Source organism: Erithacus rubecula (genome assembly GCF_903797595.1).
Source record: "Erithacus rubecula genome assembly, chromosome: 20".
Lineage (NCBI taxonomy): Eukaryota > Metazoa > Chordata > Aves > Passeriformes > Muscicapidae > Erithacus > Erithacus rubecula.
The window spans coordinates 11,121,757-11,136,607 of record NC_136672.1 but is presented as its reverse complement, the minus strand read 5'-3'; the positions used below and the strand labels follow the sequence as shown (position 1 = coordinate 11,136,607).

Genomic DNA, 14,851 nt, shown 5'->3' with positions numbered 1-14,851 from the left:
TGGGTCCTGCTGCAGGAGTGTGCTCAGCTCCAGATGGAAATGGAGCCTTATCCTGCAGAGGCTTTATTGGGGGGCAGCTTGGCCCTTTGGCTCCTCTGGCTGAGAATCAAGGCAGCAGGAATCCATCAGTGCTGCGGGGCCAGGCGGGGCTGGCAGAGCCGGCGGTGCCACCATCACTCGGTGGCCTGTCCCGGTGTCCCGGTGTCCCTCAGAGCTCATTGTGCAGCGGCTGGCACTGGGGGCTCAGCCTCTGCTCCAGCACGGCGTCGGGGGCGCACACCCAGGGGTCCCCGGTGTCCCACTGCCAGGTGAGCAGCAGCGCGCGCAGGCGCCGCAGGGTGCGGCTGTGCCGGGGGTCGGGCGCCAGGTTCTGCCTCTCGCCGGGGTCCCGCCTGCGGTCGAAGAGCTCCCAGCGCTCCCGGTAGTAGTACTGCCCCAGGCTGCGGTCCCAGTGCGTGGGCAGCCCCGCCCTGCTGCGGCCCAGCAGGTCTTGGAAGGTGGGAGAGACGTAGAAATCCTGGTCGATGGGGAAGGGCATCTTGTAGTTGAGGTTGTGGATGAGGCGGAAGGGCCCGTGCTGCACGGCTCGCATGGGGTAGTACATGGTCACCTCGTGGTGGCTCTGGCTGCTGAAGGCGGTGGCCCAGGGCTGCTCCGACTCCAGGGCTGGCAGGAGGGACTTCCCAGTGAGCTGCACCTGCCTGCTGCCAAAGATGCTGTAAGCAGGGTAGGGGATGGAGAACCAGTCCAGAATGGTCGGCGTCAGGTCTGGAGGAGAAGAAAAGGATGAGAGGAGGAACAGACGCTGTGGGAGAGGGGCAGAAAGGTCCCTGGGGATGGTGTCCCTGCAGGGGACCCTGTTCTGTCATCCCCCTGCCCGTGCTGAGGGCTCAGGGCTGGACAGGACCCCGAGTTTTGGGTGGGGAGGATGGGAGAAACTCATGCCCCCAGGCACAGCCGTGCTGCCTCCCTCCCTCCCCCAGCTCTCACCCAGCAGGCTGGCAAAGGCCTGGCTGAGCTGCCCCAGGGACAGGACCCCGAGTTTTGGGTGGGGAGCAGCCCACGCCCCCCGGCACAGCCGTGCTGCCTCCCTCCCTCCCCCAGCTCTCACCCAGCAGGCTGGCAAAGGCCTGGCTGAGCTGCCCCCAGCGCTGGGGGTGCTCGGGGGAGGAGAGCAGCAGCGGCTCGGCCGTGCCCGAGTGGTACAGGTTGGTCCTGCCCGCGGGGAAGGGGATGCCGTTGTCTGAGGTGTAGATCACCAGGGTGCTGTTGAGGAATCCAGCACGGCGCAGCTCCTGCAGGACCAGCCCGATCCCTGCGGACAGACAGAGGGACAGACAGAGGGACGGAGCTCAGGGGGAGGGAGGGGCTGCAGCCCTCAGCAGCCCCAGCCTGGCCCGTGGCCCCACCTTGGTCCATGCGCCCGATGGAGGTGTACTGGGCAGCCAGGTCTGCCCGGGCAGCCGGCGTGTCCGGGACAAAGGAAGGGACCTGCACGGAGACAGGGACAGGGGCACGGGGCTGGCACAGGCCACTGTGCCTTCACCAGCTCCTGCTGTCACACTGGAGGCAGTGGCAAGTGGGGGCCAGCCTGGGCTGCCATCATGTGCAGCCCCACAGAGCCCCACGCACACCCGCAGCTTCTCACCTGCACCTGCTCCGGGCGGTAAATCTGCGGCTTCCAGTCAGGGATCCAGCCCATCCCGCTCTCTCCGTTGCCAAATTTCTCACAAAAGGCCCCAAACTGGGGCTGGGAGTGCCCGCAGCGGTGGGGGTCGTGGAAAGCAACATAGAGGAAGAAAGGCCTAGGGATGGAAAGGGGGGATGTGGAGGTGGGGAAGCAAAGGACTGGCCAGAGACCTTCCTGGGCTGTGCCACGGCAAGCTGGGCTCAGCAGGACTCCCCCACCTAACCCAGATGTGGGGTGAGCCAGGGACAAGGGGCCCCTTGCTGTTTGTGACCAGCTGGGGACACACCTTCAGAGAAGCCAGCTTCCCTCCTCCCACAGCCATTCCCGGGCCAGGGCTGTCCCACCTCTTGTCCTGGCTCTGCAGGAACCGCCGGACAAGCTCCTTGATGCGGGTGATGTTCCTCCCCACCTGCAGCACCGAGCTGTTCTCCTCTGTGTAGGCAAAGTCGAAGGGGTACACGGCCCCCGGCCCCACGTGCTTCTTCCCAATGATCCCTGTGGGAATGCAGAGGGGAGCTGTGCCAGGAGCAGTGCGGGGTGGCTGCTGTGCCTCTCTGTGGAGACAGCCACAGCTCCAGGCAGTGCTGCCTGGCCCACGGGGAGCTCACCACGCTCCTCAGCTCCTCACCTGTCCGTACACCTGCCTGGCTGAGCAGCAGGGGCAGGCTCCGCACGCCGTCGAAGGAGTTGAAGTGATGCACGTCCTGGTGCAGCCCGTACATGCCGTTCTGGTGCTGCAGGTGAGGGCACACAGCACGGTCGGCGCGGGGCTGCCAGCCCGGCCCCAAAACACGCCCAGCCGTGCCCGCGCCATCGCCGTGGGCTGGCAGGTGCCCGTACCTGCGGTAAGCCGGTCAGGATGCTGGCCCGGCTCGGGGAGCAGCTGCTCACGGAGGTGAAGGCGTTCTGGAAAAGCAACCCGCGCCGGGCCAGCGCGTCCAGGTTGGGCGTCCGGATGGCAGAGTTGTTGTAGGCGCCGATCTCAAAGCCGCCGTCATCGGCTGCGGGACGGGTGCGGGGTCAGCCCGGGCTGTCCCGGGCCGGGCCCGGGGGGCACCGATGGCACCGGGAGCATCCCCGGGGCTCGGCCGGGCCGCACTCACCCAGGAACAGCAGCACATTGCGGGCCGGGGAGCCGCCGGTCCGGAGCGCGCCCAGCAGCAGCAGCAGCGCCCAGGGCCGCATGGCACCGGCAGCGGCACCGGTACCGGCCGCGGAACCAGCACCGGCAGCGGCAGCGGAACCAGCACCGGCAGCTCCGGCCGCCCCGGCTCCTCCTCACCCCGGTCACATGAGGAGCTCCGGCCGCTCAGATCCGGCGGGCGGAGCCGTGGCTGGGCCGGCCCGGCACCGGCGGGGTCCGGCTCCTCTCCGGTACCGGACCGAGGGGTTCCGCTCCGCCCCGGTACAGGACCGAGGTACCCCGCTCCTCTCCGGTACCGGACCGAGGGGTTCCGCTCCGCCCTGGTACAGGACCGAGGTACCCCGCTCCTCTCCGGTGCCGGACCGAGGGGTCCCGCTCCTCTCCGGTATCGGACAGAAGGGTCCCGCTCCTCTCCGGTACCGGACGGAGTGGTCCCGCTCCTCTCCGGTACCGGACGGAGGGGTTCCGCTCCTCTCCGGTACCGCACCGAGGGGTCCCGCTCCGCCCCGGTACCGCACCGAGGGGTTCCGCTCCGCCCCGGTACCGCACCGAGGGGTCCCGCTCCGCCCCGGTTCCGAGGGCTCCCGGCCATGCCGGGGTGCCGCTGCCCGCGCCCGGCGCTGCCGATCCTGCGCTGGCTCCCGCGCTATTCCCGGGCGTGGCTGCCGCTGGACCTGCTGGCCGGGCTGGCCGTGGGACTGACCACCGTGCCCCAGGCGCTGGCCTACGCCGAGCTGGCCGGGCTGCCGCTGCAGGTGGGTGCCAGGCCCGGGGGGAGCCGGGGACCCCCGGCGGCAGGGCTGGGCTGGGCTGGGCTGGCGCTGTGCAGTCGCCCATTTCCCGGGCAGGATGCCATGCGTGTGCCAGGGGCCATGGAGTGACCCGAACCAGCCCAGCCCTCCCAGTCCGGGAGGTGTCTGTCCTCTCCCAGCTCCCGGGGCTGTGCCAGTGTCCCCTCTGTCCCCCTGGCCTCTCCCGGGGCTGTGCCAGTGTCCCCTCTGTCCCCCTGGCCTCTCCCGGGGCAGTGCCAGTGTCCCCTCTGTCCCCCTGACCTCTCCCGGGGCAGTGCCAGTGTCCCCTCTGTCCCCCTGGCCTCTCCCACCTCCCGGGGCAGTGCCAGTGTCCCCTCTGCCCCCCTGGCCTCTCCCACCTCCCGGGGCAGTGCCAGTGTCCCCTCTGCCCCCCTGGCCTCTCCCGGGGCAGTGCCAGTGTCCCCTCTGTCCCCCTGCAGTACGGCCTCTATTCCTCCTTCATGGGCTGCTTTGTCTACTGCGTGCTGGGCACGGCCAAGGACGTGACGCTGGGTCCCACGGCCATCATGTCCCTGCTGGTGTCCTCGTACGCCTGCCACGAGCCCGTCCGTGCCGTCCTCCTGGCCTTCCTGTCTGGCTGCATCCAGCTGGCCATGGGGCTCCTGCACCTCGGTGAGCTCTGGACGTGCACAGATGTGTGTTTAGGATATGGCTGTACAGCCTGTGGCTGCTGCCTCCTCCTCTCTGCTCCCTGGGACACTGGCATTGTCCTGCTGGTGCGTGTGACAGCTCTGTGCACACAGACAGACCCTCACTGCCTCCCATCCCGTGCAGGATTCCTTCTGGATTTCATTTCCTTCCCTGTCATTAAAGGGTTTACATCAGCTGCTTCCATCACCATTGGCTTCAGCCAGGTCAAGGTAGGATCTGCCCTGTCCTGGTTGCCTCTCCAGCTCTCCTAGTGCTGTGCAGCTGGGATATTTAGCACTGGGCTGGGTGATGTGCTTGATGCTGGAGGAAGGAGCCCCAAAGGGGTCCTGGGACCCCCTGCCAGTGTTTCTGCTGGGTCCTTGAGCTCTGCTCTGAGCAGACCAAGCTGAACACACCCTCAGCTGCTGGCAGCCAGCACACCAATAAAGCCAGGACATTGTATTTGGTCACTTGCAGGAGACACTGTGTGATTCTCTGGCACGGTGGGTTTGCAAATTTGGAAGCTGGGGGTGGTTTGCAGCCACTGAGGCTCTGCTGGGCTGCCACACTTCCCCTGTGGTTAACCCAAATCAGAGCCTGGCAGGCCGGTGTTGGCCAATGGCTGCGGTCACGGGGCTGTGACAGGCTGTGGCAGGCTGTCCCCAGCTTTCTGTTCCTGCACAGAACATCCTGGGGCTGCAGGGCATCCCGAGGCAGTTCTTCCTGCAGGTCTATGAGACGCTGAGGAGGATTGGGGAGAGCAGGTCAGCATCCCCCTGCCCTGTCCCCCTGCCCCTGCCCTGTGACCCTGCCCTGTGCCCCTGCCCTGTGCCCCTGCCCTGTGCCCCTGTCCCTGCCCTGTGCCCCTGCCCTGTGCCCCTGCCCTGTGCCCCTGCCCCTGCCCTGGGGCCGTGCAGGGCTCTCCCCGTGCCCGCTGCCTGCTGGGGGTGGCACTGCTGTGCCTCTTGCAGGGCTGGGGACGCTGTGCTGGGGCTGAGCTGCCTGGCTGTGCTGGCAGGGCTCCGGGCCATGAGGAGCCACCTGCCCCAAGCTGGCCCTGCAGGAGCACTGGCTGTCAGAATCAGCCACCTGATTGTCTGGATCTGTGGCACAGGTGTGTCAGCAGCCCCCTGCCCATCCCCTCCCGTGGGCTCCCTTCCCCTGCCCCCTCCTGCTGCTGGGCAGCTTTCCCAGCTGCTCTCTCCCTTCTGCAGCACGCAATGCCCTCGTGGTCCTGTTTGCTGGCCTGGTGGCTTACTCCTTCCAGGTGATGGGCTGGCAGCCCTTCAGGCTCACGGGCAGCATCCCCCAGGGCCTCCCGCCCCTGCGGCTGCCACGCTTCTCCCTGGCAGCGCCCAACGGCACCGTGCCCTTCCAGAGCCTGCTGCAGGTGGGTCTGGCAGCTCCCCAGGGCTGCTCTGCTCCCTGCTGCCTGTGCAGGGTCCCAGCCCCACGATGATCCTTCTCTGCAGGACATGGGGGCCGGGCTGGCCGTGGTGCCGCTCATGGGGCTGCTGGAGACCATCGCCATCGCCAAGGCTTTCGGTAGGGCTGTGCCAGGCTCCTGCCTGTGCTCACAGGGGGTCTCCGGGGGGGCTTGGGGTGCTGGGGAGGGGTGTCTGCAAGGGCTCGGGGTGCCAGGGAAAGTGCTGTTCCTTCTGGGGCACTGGGAGGGATTGGGCGTCAGCTGTGGGAGGCACAGCTGAAATTTGCCCAGGAGGTGAGTGTTGTCTTGAGGTGCTCGTGTGCCTGAAGGGTGCCAGGACAGTGCCCAAACTGCCCCAGTCTCTGCTGGTTCCATCTGTGTGCATGGCAGGTTGTGCCTGTGGGAGCCTCAGGCCAACCCCAACGTCTCCTTTCAGCCTCTCAGAATGGTTACAGGATTGACCCCAACCAGGAGCTGCTGGCTCTGGGTAAGGAGGGCAGGGTGGGGCTCCAGGTGTCCCACAGCCCCTGAGCTGCCTGAGATCCCATCTGGCCTGTCCTGCCTCCACCTGAAGTTTTCCCTCCCTTTCCTTGCGTGCTGCCCCCACCCCAGGCGTTCTCACAGCTCTGGGTTTCCAGAGCTGGCTGAGTCACTCCTGCACAGCTGGGTGGGCACTGCCCAGCTGGGTCTGGGAAGGGAGAAGGTCAGGATGGGGTCACAGACACAGCAGTGCCTCCCCAGCCCCTTCCTTTGTCCCCTCAGGTGTCACCAACGTCCTGGGCTCCTTCGTGTCCTCGTATCCCATCACAGGCAGCTTTGGCCGGTGGGTAGCAGGAGGGGGAGCAGGGCACTGGTGGTATCTCTGCAAGATCTTCAGAGGAGGACTGACCCCAGTGGCTGCCTGAGCTTGTGCTGGTCCCCAGCAGCCCACCTGGGTGGCCAGGCTATGCACGTGTCCCAGTGGCCACCTTCCCTCCTGCTGAGGGCCACCTCCCTCCCTGCAGGCGGACCCCAGGGGCTTGCTCCTGTTGCTCCCTGCTGGGGTGGGCAGGAGCAGCCCCCAGGCCCTGCACAGCCTGGGTTTGCATTTCAGGACGGCGGTGAATGCTCAGTCAGGGGTGTGCACCCCCGCGGGAGGGCTGGTCACAGGTACAGCCCTGCTCTACCTGCCCTGCCCCGCCCTGCCTGCCCTGCCCTGCCTGCCCCACCCTGCCCCTCCCTGCCCCACCCTGCCCTGCCTGCCCCACCCTGCCCTGCCCCACCCTGCCCTGCCTGCCCCACCCCACCCTGCCTGCCCTGCCCTGCCTGCCCCACCCTGCCCTGCCTGCCCTGCCCTGCCTGCCCCACCCTGCCCTGCCCCACCCTGCCCTGCCTGCCCCACCCCACCCTGCCTGCCCTGCCCTGCCTGCCCCACCCTGCCCTGCCCCACCCTGCCCCACCCTGCCCTGCCCCACCCTGCCCCACCCCGCCCTGCCTACCCTGCCCTGCCCCCGTGCCAGGAACCCCTGGGTTTTGGGGACCCCAGGGTTCCCGTGGCTCAGGGGTGTCCCCTCCCACAGGTGCCCTGGTCCTGCTGTCCCTGGCATACCTCACCTCTCTCTTCTACTACATCCCCAAGGCGGCGCTGGCCGCTGTCATCATCTCGGCCGTGGTGCCCATGTTCGACGCTGGAACCTTCCGCACGCTCTGGAGGGTTAAGAGTGAGGGCAAGGCTCAGGAAGGGGCAATCTCCCTGTTCCCCCTTCATGGTTCCCCCTGCCCCACTCACACAGACCAGGTTTCCTCACCCAGGTTTCCCATAGCAGAGTCTCAGACGTCCCAGTCCTTAAAATAATTTAATCATGGTGCCATAATGAAATAACAGAATATCAGCTGAGCTGGGTGTTTCTGAGGAGGGATCCAGAGCAAAGGAACCTGTGAACTTTTATCCCCTCACAGACATTAGAAGTCTGGGGGACTCTCTGTGTCTGATCAGTGTCCCATCTTTGTCTCAGTGTCGCATCACTTTCTCTCAGTGTCCCATCCCTCTCTCTGTGTCCCATCCTTGTCTGTGAGTGTCCCATCCCTCTCTCTGTGTCCCATCACTGGCTGCCCACCGGGTCCTTTGTCATGCAAAGGGTTGCAGTTCATGACCCCTCCCAGGTGCTCCCACCCAGAGCTCCACCTGCAGCTCCACCCGAGCCCCCTGCCCGGGATGGATCCCTCGGCTCTGCCCTGTGGCACCAGGACCAGCCAAGCCGAGCCTGGCTTCTCTCTCTTGCAGGGCTGGACCTTGTGCCCCTCTGTGTGACATTCTTGCTCTGCTTCTGGGAGGTTCAGTATGGAATCGTGGCTGGGGTGCTGGTTTCTGGGATCCTCCTGCTCTACTCCATTGCCAGGCCCCCAATCAAGGTGGGCTTCACCCCTCCCCATGGGCATGGCAGGACCAGGGAGCTGGGAGGGGGCTCCTGAGGGCACTGAGGTGTTGGGGTGCAGGAGGGTTTTCCCTGAGGGAGGGGGGCTCCTGCTTCTTCCACTCCATCCAGGAGGACACAGTGACACGGGCAGCTGTCCCTGCCTGGGGAAGGTGACAGCCCTGAGCTCCCTGTGACCACAGGTGTCAGAGGGGGCCGTGCTGCTGGTGCAGCCAGGGAGCAGCCTGCACTTCCCAGCCGTGGAGCACCTGAGGGACTGCGTATGCAGCCGTGCCCTGGCAGGTACTGAGCTCCCTGAGCTCCCCTGCACCTGCTCTGGCAGGTACCGAGCTCCCCTGCCCCTGCCCCTGCAGGTACTGAGCTCCCCTGCACCTGCCCCTGCAGGTACTGAGCTCACCTGCCCCTGCCCTGGCAGGTACTGAGCTCCCCTGCACCTGTCCCAGCAGGTACTGAGCTCCCCTGCACCTGCCCCTGTCCCAGCAGGTACTGAGCTCCCCTGCCCCTGCCCTGGCACGTACTGAGCTCCCCTGCACCTGTCCCAGCAGGTACTGAGCTCCCCTGCACCTGTCCCTGCAGGTACTGAGCTCCCCTGCCCCTGCCCTGGCACGTACTGAGCTCTCAGCCTGTCCTGGGGACACGGCTGTCACCACCCCATCACTTCTGGTGCAGGTGGCAGGTGCTGCCCACACCAAGGACCGCAGGTGTGAGCGGTGCCAGCACAGCTGCCCCACCCCTGCCAGCCCCTGCCCTGGCTCTGGGGCTGTGACCCCTGTGCTGCCCATTTCTGGGCTCTTCAGGGACGTGACCTTGTGCCCTTCCAGCAGCATCTGCAGCACGCCCTGTGGTGCTGGACTGCAGCCACGTCAGCAGCATTGATTACACGGCGCTGCTGGGGCTGGCAGAGCTGCAGCAGGAGCTGTGCAGGCACGGCCTCTCGCTGGCCTTCTGTGGCCTGCAGGTGAGTGGCACCCTGGCCAGCCCAGCCAGGCCCAGGGAGGCTGTGGCAGGTGGCTCAGCCCAGCTCTGAGCTCCCTCTGCTCTGCTGCCATCCAAGCAGCTGCCTCTGCCAGAGCTGGTGCTCCGTGCTGGGGAGGGCTGGGGCTCTGCCCTGGGCCAGCCTCCCCCAGCCCAGCTTCCTCTGCCCTCAGGACCCTGTTCTCCAAGTCCTCCTGTCTGCAGACTTAGAAGGGTTCCAGCATTTCCCCAGCTGGGAGGAGGCAGGTGAGGCTCTGGGCTGCTCTCCCAGGATGGGATGAGTGTGGCCCTGGAGGGGACCCAAGGGGATGTGACCTGTCCAGCTGCAGAGCAGCAGTGTGGGGGCTGCAGGGGCTCCGGGAGGGTGAGCTGAGCTCCTCCCAGGAATTGAGTTTCCCCAGCCTTGGGGACTCATGATGAGCTCAGGTGGTTCAACCCAGATGCAGCTCAGCACCATGGAGCTCTAGAGGGCTGGGACAGAATCAGAGAAAAACTCATGGGCTGAGATGAAGGAAGTTTAGTAGGGTAGAAAAGGAAACTTATAATAAATATCCCAAGCAAGTGGTGCACAGGGTGCACCCAGCAATGCCCAGCCAGCCCCTGAGCAGTGACCCATGGCCAAATCCCCCCAGTGCTCCCAGCACTGTGCTCTGGAGCATCCCTCTGGGCTCTGAGCTCTCCTGGCTCTGCCCCCTCCCAGCTCCTGGCTGCCCAGGCAGCCTGGGAGAAGTCCTTGGCTCAGTGCAAGCACAGCTCAGCAGCAGCTCAGCCATCAGGCTCTTATCAACAGGAGTCTCATCCCGAGTCCAAACACAGAACCAGCTGCTGGGAACAACAGACTGTCCCAGCCAGTCAGGACATGAGCCTTGGCTTGACTCTGCTTCCCCTATTCCTGTGCCAGGGCGGTGTGGGGGAGCAGAGCTGGGGGGCAGCAGGGCAGAGCCCTTCAGCAGCACTGCTGAGAGCCCTGGGCTCATCCAGTGAGACGAGGAATGTCCAGGGACACCCTGGGGACACCCCAGGGACACCCCAGGGACACCCCAGTGACACCAACACACGCCGTGGGAGCCGCCTGCCCCAGCCAGGCCTGGGCACAGGGGGGACTGTCCCCATGTCCCACACCGAGGGACTGTCCCCATGTCCCACACCGAGAGGGACAGAGCAGCACCAGCCCCACCCCACACAGGCTGTGGGACAAAGCTGTTCCCTGTCACAGTGACTGGTACAAAGCCATCCTTCCTCCAGGGAGCTGCTATCATTTTTTAAACACTTGTTTTAATTCTGGACCTTTTTCCTGTTCTGGGTCACTGCAATGGTGACACAGGATGTGCTGTCCCTGCTCGTGCTGCCCTCCAGGCGGGCGTGGGGGCTCAGCCTCCAGCTGCTGGGAGAGGCAGAACCTCTGCAATTGTGCTCCTTACTGGTTTTTATCTTTATCTTTTTTATCCTTACCTTGTGTGTGGGGTATTGTGCCAAACACTGCTCTGGGTCAGGGCTGGGCTGTCACCCTGGGGTGCAGCCCCTGTCCTGAGCCCTGCAGAGGGGACAGGTGACACCCAGCTGTGCCCAGCTGTGGATGGGGACAGTGCCTGGTGTGGCTGGGCAGGGTTTCCCTGAAATTCAGTTTCCCTGAACAGCCCTCAGCTGACAGCAAGGGTGTAATAAATCAGAAATTGCTAATGAGTCAGTGTGATATTTGCTTTCCTGAGGGAAAGCTTTTTCCTTTTGTGTGGGAAAGGGAAGTTATCTTCTGGGTGCTGCTGAGCGTGCCAGGGAAAAGAAACTGAAACCGGGCTGGGGCAGGGCAGGTGAGCCGAGCCCGAGGGCACGGTCTGGCACAGCTCCTGCTGCTGGAGGCGCTGGAAGGGCAGCAGAGGTGCCCGGGAGCCACACACCTGCCGGGGCCACCGGCTCCTGCCCTGCAGTGCTGCCTGTGGCCCGGAGCAGCGCTCAGCTGTGAGTGGGGATGCCAGGAGGGGGGAAACGGCCATGAGGGTAAAAGGGGCTGGTTGTTCAGAAATGTGTGTGCTCAGTGTGAGCGCTGCTGGAGGTCCCTGTTTGCCTTGGTCCCAGTGAGATCCGGGATGAGCCACCAGCCGTGTCCTTACTTTTGGCTGTGGAATCCGCCTTTGGCTGTGGGGTCCAGCACAACGTGCTCTCCTCCAGCACACCTGCCCTCCCACTGCTGCTGCCGGGTCCTGTCCTGTGTCCCTGCCGGCCGGGGAGCAGCTGCACTGGGCTGGCGGCTGGGGGATGCTCGGGGGTACCGGGGCAGAGCCCGGGGGATGCTCGGGGGGTACCGGGGTAGAATCCTGGGGGATGCTCGGGGGTACCGGGGCAGAGCCCGGGGGATGCTCGGGGGTACCGGGGTAGAATCCTGGGGGATGCTCGGGGGGTACCGGGGTAGAATCCTGGGGGATGCTCGGGGGGTACCGGGGTAGAATCCTGGGGGATGCTCGAGGGGTACCGGGACAGAGCCCGGGGGATGCTCGGGGGGTACCGGGGCAGAGCCCGGGGGATGCTCGGGGGGGTACCGGGGCAGAGCCCGGGGGGATGCTCGGCGGGATGGGGGGGTCGGACGGGGCGGAACCCCGAGAGCCGCCCGGGGGCGGTGGCCGGGGCCGGCATTGGCCGGGGCGGTGCGGCGCTGGGCGGGGACCGTGACAGCAAAAACGAAAGTTGGCGGCTCGGCGGAGAAACGAAACTTGTCCGGGCGGGACCCGGCGGAGCCGAAGGACGAGCGAGCGCTGCAGGTGCCGGTGCCCGTGCCCGGTCGCTCGGTGAGTGGCGCTGCCGGGGCCGGCGGGTGGCGGGATCGGGGGGTCCCGGTGCGGGCCGGGGGCAGCCGCGGGTCCGGGGCGGGCGGAGCTGCGGGCTCCGGGCCCCGCTGCACCCTGCCGGTGCCCCCGAAACACCTCCGTGCGCCCCGATTTCCCCGGTGCCGTGGTCCCCGATCCGCCCGGAGCTCTCCGGTGCGCCCCGGCCACTCGCATCTCCTCCCCGTTCGCCCGGGGCGCCCCTGCCCCGCGGTACCCCCGGTGTCCCTCCCCAGTTCTCCCCGTGTTCCCCCCGTGTTCTCCCTATGTCATCCCCCGGTTCTCCCCGTGTCGCCCCCCGGTCCCCCCCGGTTCTCTTGGTGTTCCCCCCCCGGTTTTCTCCGTGTCCCCCCGGTCCCCCCCGGTTCTCTTGGTTTCTCCCCGGTTGCCCCCCGAGCCCTCCCGGCGCCCCCCGGGAGCCGCGCTAGCCCCGCCCCTCACATCACATAACTGCTTTATTTGCATACGGCGCTGCTTCGCCACGCCATTGGTCCATCCGCCTTTTCTTATTTGCATATCTCCCAACGGAGCGGAGAGCCGCCAATCCGCGGGTAGAACCGCGGCTCATTTGCATACGTGCCCCGCCCACGGGTCAGCGCCGCCCCGGGCGGGGACGGGCCGGGACCCTCGGCCATGGCCGGGCTGTGGGACGGGCCGGGACCCTCGGTCATGGCCCGGCTCCGGGACCCGTTCCTGGGCGGCTCCTGCCCGTGGCCCGCTCCCGGCCCCGCTCCCGGCCCCGCTCAGGCCCGGCCCGGCGCAGCAGCCTCAGGCAGGCTGCGGGGAAGCGGGGCCAGGCCCCGGGTGCGAGCCCGGGCCCTCAGCGCGGGGGGAGCCGCTGTTGGTGTTTATTTACCTGAAGCGCTATGGGTGTCCCCGCGCTCCCGGTGTCGCCTCGAGTGTCGCAGGTCGGTCCCTGGTGATCCCCCGGCTGCTCCTCGGTGCCGCCCCGGGCACGGGGCCGGGCCGGGCTCCCCGTGTGGCTCCGGGCCATGGTCACGGTCGTGGGCCCGGGTCATTCCCGCTGCTCTGGCCCCAAACGCCCTCCCAGTGTCTCATCTCAGCCTCCCCTGGCGTTCCTGGCCAGAGAAGAGTTGTCTTCACTTTGTCGTGACTGTTGGGAGACCCTGGGGTGATTCAGTTGGTGTCAAATCCCACGCACAGTCTCCACACTGAGCTCTCCGGTGTTGAACTAGTTTCTGTTTAGCCAATGAATTAGTGCTGATTTTTGTGTTAAAAGGCTGATCAAGTCCTGGACACAGAATTTTCAATTTGCAGCTTGTTGTTAGAATCAGAACTCACCCCTGAATTGTGTTTGACAACACACGAATTGTGCCTTGCTGAACAGAGACAGAACCAAGCACACAACACGGTTATGCTGGGAAAAATGTTTCCTAATCTTCACTTGTTTAAGACCAAATGTCCTGGGCCACCAGAATGGCTTGTGGTTTCCTGACAAAGAGAGTGGGATCCTAGAAAAACACCCTAAATCAGAGTGAAGCTGCTACAGGGTCAGTTCTTAGCAAATCCCTCTGCACTCCAGCACGGCAGGGTAACAAACAGCTCGGAAATGCTGTAGGAGGAACCTCCAAAGTAGCCGAGGTTCAAAGCTTGTGCTCTCAGAGCTGGGGTACAGGCAGAGTGGGGGAGCTGAGCAGGGAGCAGCAAACAGCTCCTGTGTGCTCATGTCCTGACTGGCTGGGACAGTCTGTTGTTCCCAGCAGCTGGTTCTGTGTTTGGACTCGGGATGAGACTCCTGTTGATAAGAGCCTGATGGCTGAGCTGCTGCTGAGCTGTGCTTACACTGAGCCAAGGACTTCTCCCAGGCTGCCTGGGCTGCCAGGAGCTGGGAGGGGGCAGAGCCAGGAGAGCTCAGAGCCCAGAGGGATGCTCCAGAGCACAGTGCTGGGAGCACTGGGGGGATTTGGCCAGGGGTCACTGCTCAGGGGCTGGCTGGGCATTGCTGGGTGGGTGGTGAGCAACCACCCTGTGCACCACTTGCTTGGGATATTTCTTTATGGTTATTACAGTTTTCCTTTTCTGTTCTATAGAACTTTGTTTATGTCAACCCACAAGTTTTGCCTTTTTTTCTCATTCTCTCCCCCATCCAGGCACTTGGAGTGACCTAGTCCAGTGGAAGGTGCCCCTGCCTGTGGCAGGGGTGGAACTAGATGAGCTTTAATGTCCCTTCCAACTCAAACCATCCTGCAACCTCACTGGGGCCGAGTTTCCAGTTTAATGATGAATTTCCCTCCATTGCAGAGAGAAGAGAGGTGCAGGTCCCTCCAGCCCCTGATGCAGAGAAGAGGTGAAGGGAGAAGGTGCTGCTGGTTCTTCTTCCATCACTGAAACAAAGGAGACAGAGGGCGAGTTGCTGATGGACAGAGCTCTGCCCAACACCTCTGACACCACACCTGACTCTGCAGGTGAATCTCTCTCCTCTGCTGAGACATGGGAGGAGGAAGAGAGATCCTCACTGCTGGAGGATGTCACAGCTCCAGAGGACAGGGCAGAGCCCTCAGCTCTGCGTGGGGCTGGCGACTCTGCTGAGGTGTCTTCTCCACCCAAGAAGGTGAGGATCCTGCTGGGTGCTGGGCAGCAGCTGTGACCTGCTGCTCTCTGTGCTGCTCTCTGTGCTGCTCTCTGTGCTGCTCTCTGTGCTGCTCTCTGCATCCCCCACATCCCTTTGGCCACGCTGGGGAGCTGCTGCCTGCCTTCCTGCAGGAGAAGCTCGCTGTGTTTGCTGATGCTGTGTTGTGTGTGCAGAGCTGGGGGAAATGACACTCGTGAGCTTCGACACTGCAGTGCTGCTCTGTGCTCCTACTGAGCCAATCTGGAATATTAAACCTACACAGTTCTCAAGAGTTATTTGCTTTCACTGGCTGATCTTGTCCCTCCTCTTCCTGGTTGTTCTCTGTTAGCAGGAAGATGTCGGTGCTTGCAG

At 64.9% G+C, this 14,851-nt stretch overlaps 3 protein-coding genes across 9 annotated transcripts in view; 2 read left to right on the top strand and 1 right to left on the bottom strand.

The window, feature by feature from the left end:
• Positions 1–25: 25 nt before the first annotated feature.
• Positions 26–2,987, bottom strand: SGSH (N-sulfoglucosamine sulfohydrolase). Of its 2 annotated transcripts, XM_079323709.1 has the most exons (9): positions 2,794–2,987; positions 2,531–2,691; positions 2,319–2,424; positions 2,035–2,185; positions 1,649–1,805; positions 1,410–1,491; positions 1,112–1,315; positions 611–768; positions 196–517 (listed from the first exon to the last, which is right to left on the bottom strand). In XM_079323709.1, exons 1-9 carry the CDS (start codon positions 2,873–2,875, stop codon positions 209–211), a joined length of 1,410 nt encoding a protein of 469 aa, XP_079179835.1. In that variant the 5' UTR covers positions 2,876–2,987; the 3' UTR covers positions 196–208. The 2 variants fall into 2 exon arrangements, with proteins under 2 accessions (XP_079179834.1, XP_079179835.1); XM_079323708.1 differs by having other exon boundaries at positions 26–768; positions 2,794–2,986.
• A 279-nt stretch (positions 2,988–3,266) lies between these two features.
• SLC26A11 (solute carrier family 26 member 11) lies at positions 3,267–10,424 on the top strand. Of its 6 annotated transcripts, none has more exons than XM_079323696.1 (16): positions 3,269–3,589; positions 4,066–4,258; positions 4,421–4,506; positions 4,961–5,040; positions 5,248–5,390; positions 5,491–5,666; positions 5,749–5,821; positions 6,139–6,189; positions 6,465–6,525; positions 6,796–6,851; positions 7,262–7,402; positions 7,966–8,093; positions 8,299–8,398; positions 8,941–9,074; positions 9,265–9,337; positions 9,993–10,424. In XM_079323696.1, exons 1-16 carry the CDS (start codon positions 3,425–3,427, stop codon positions 10,073–10,075), a joined length of 1,743 nt encoding a protein of 580 aa, XP_079179822.1. In that variant the 5' UTR covers positions 3,269–3,424; the 3' UTR covers positions 10,076–10,424. The 6 variants fall into 6 exon arrangements, with proteins under 6 accessions (XP_079179824.1, XP_079179823.1, XP_079179822.1 ...); XM_079323695.1 differs by having other exon boundaries at positions 8,938–9,074; XM_079323694.1 differs by having other exon boundaries at positions 4,943–5,040.
• Positions 10,425–11,737: 1,313 nt separating this feature from the next.
• Positions 11,738–14,851, top strand: part of RNF213 (ring finger protein 213) — a 45,811-nt gene continuing 42,697 nt past the window's right edge. The window contains exons 1-2 of the mRNA XM_079323716.1: positions 11,738–11,871; positions 14,170–14,479. Coding sequence (XP_079179842.1) covers positions 14,285–14,479 — 195 coding nt within the window. The 5' untranslated portion in view covers positions 11,738–11,871; positions 14,170–14,284. The remainder of the gene's footprint in view (positions 11,872–14,169; positions 14,480–14,851) is intronic.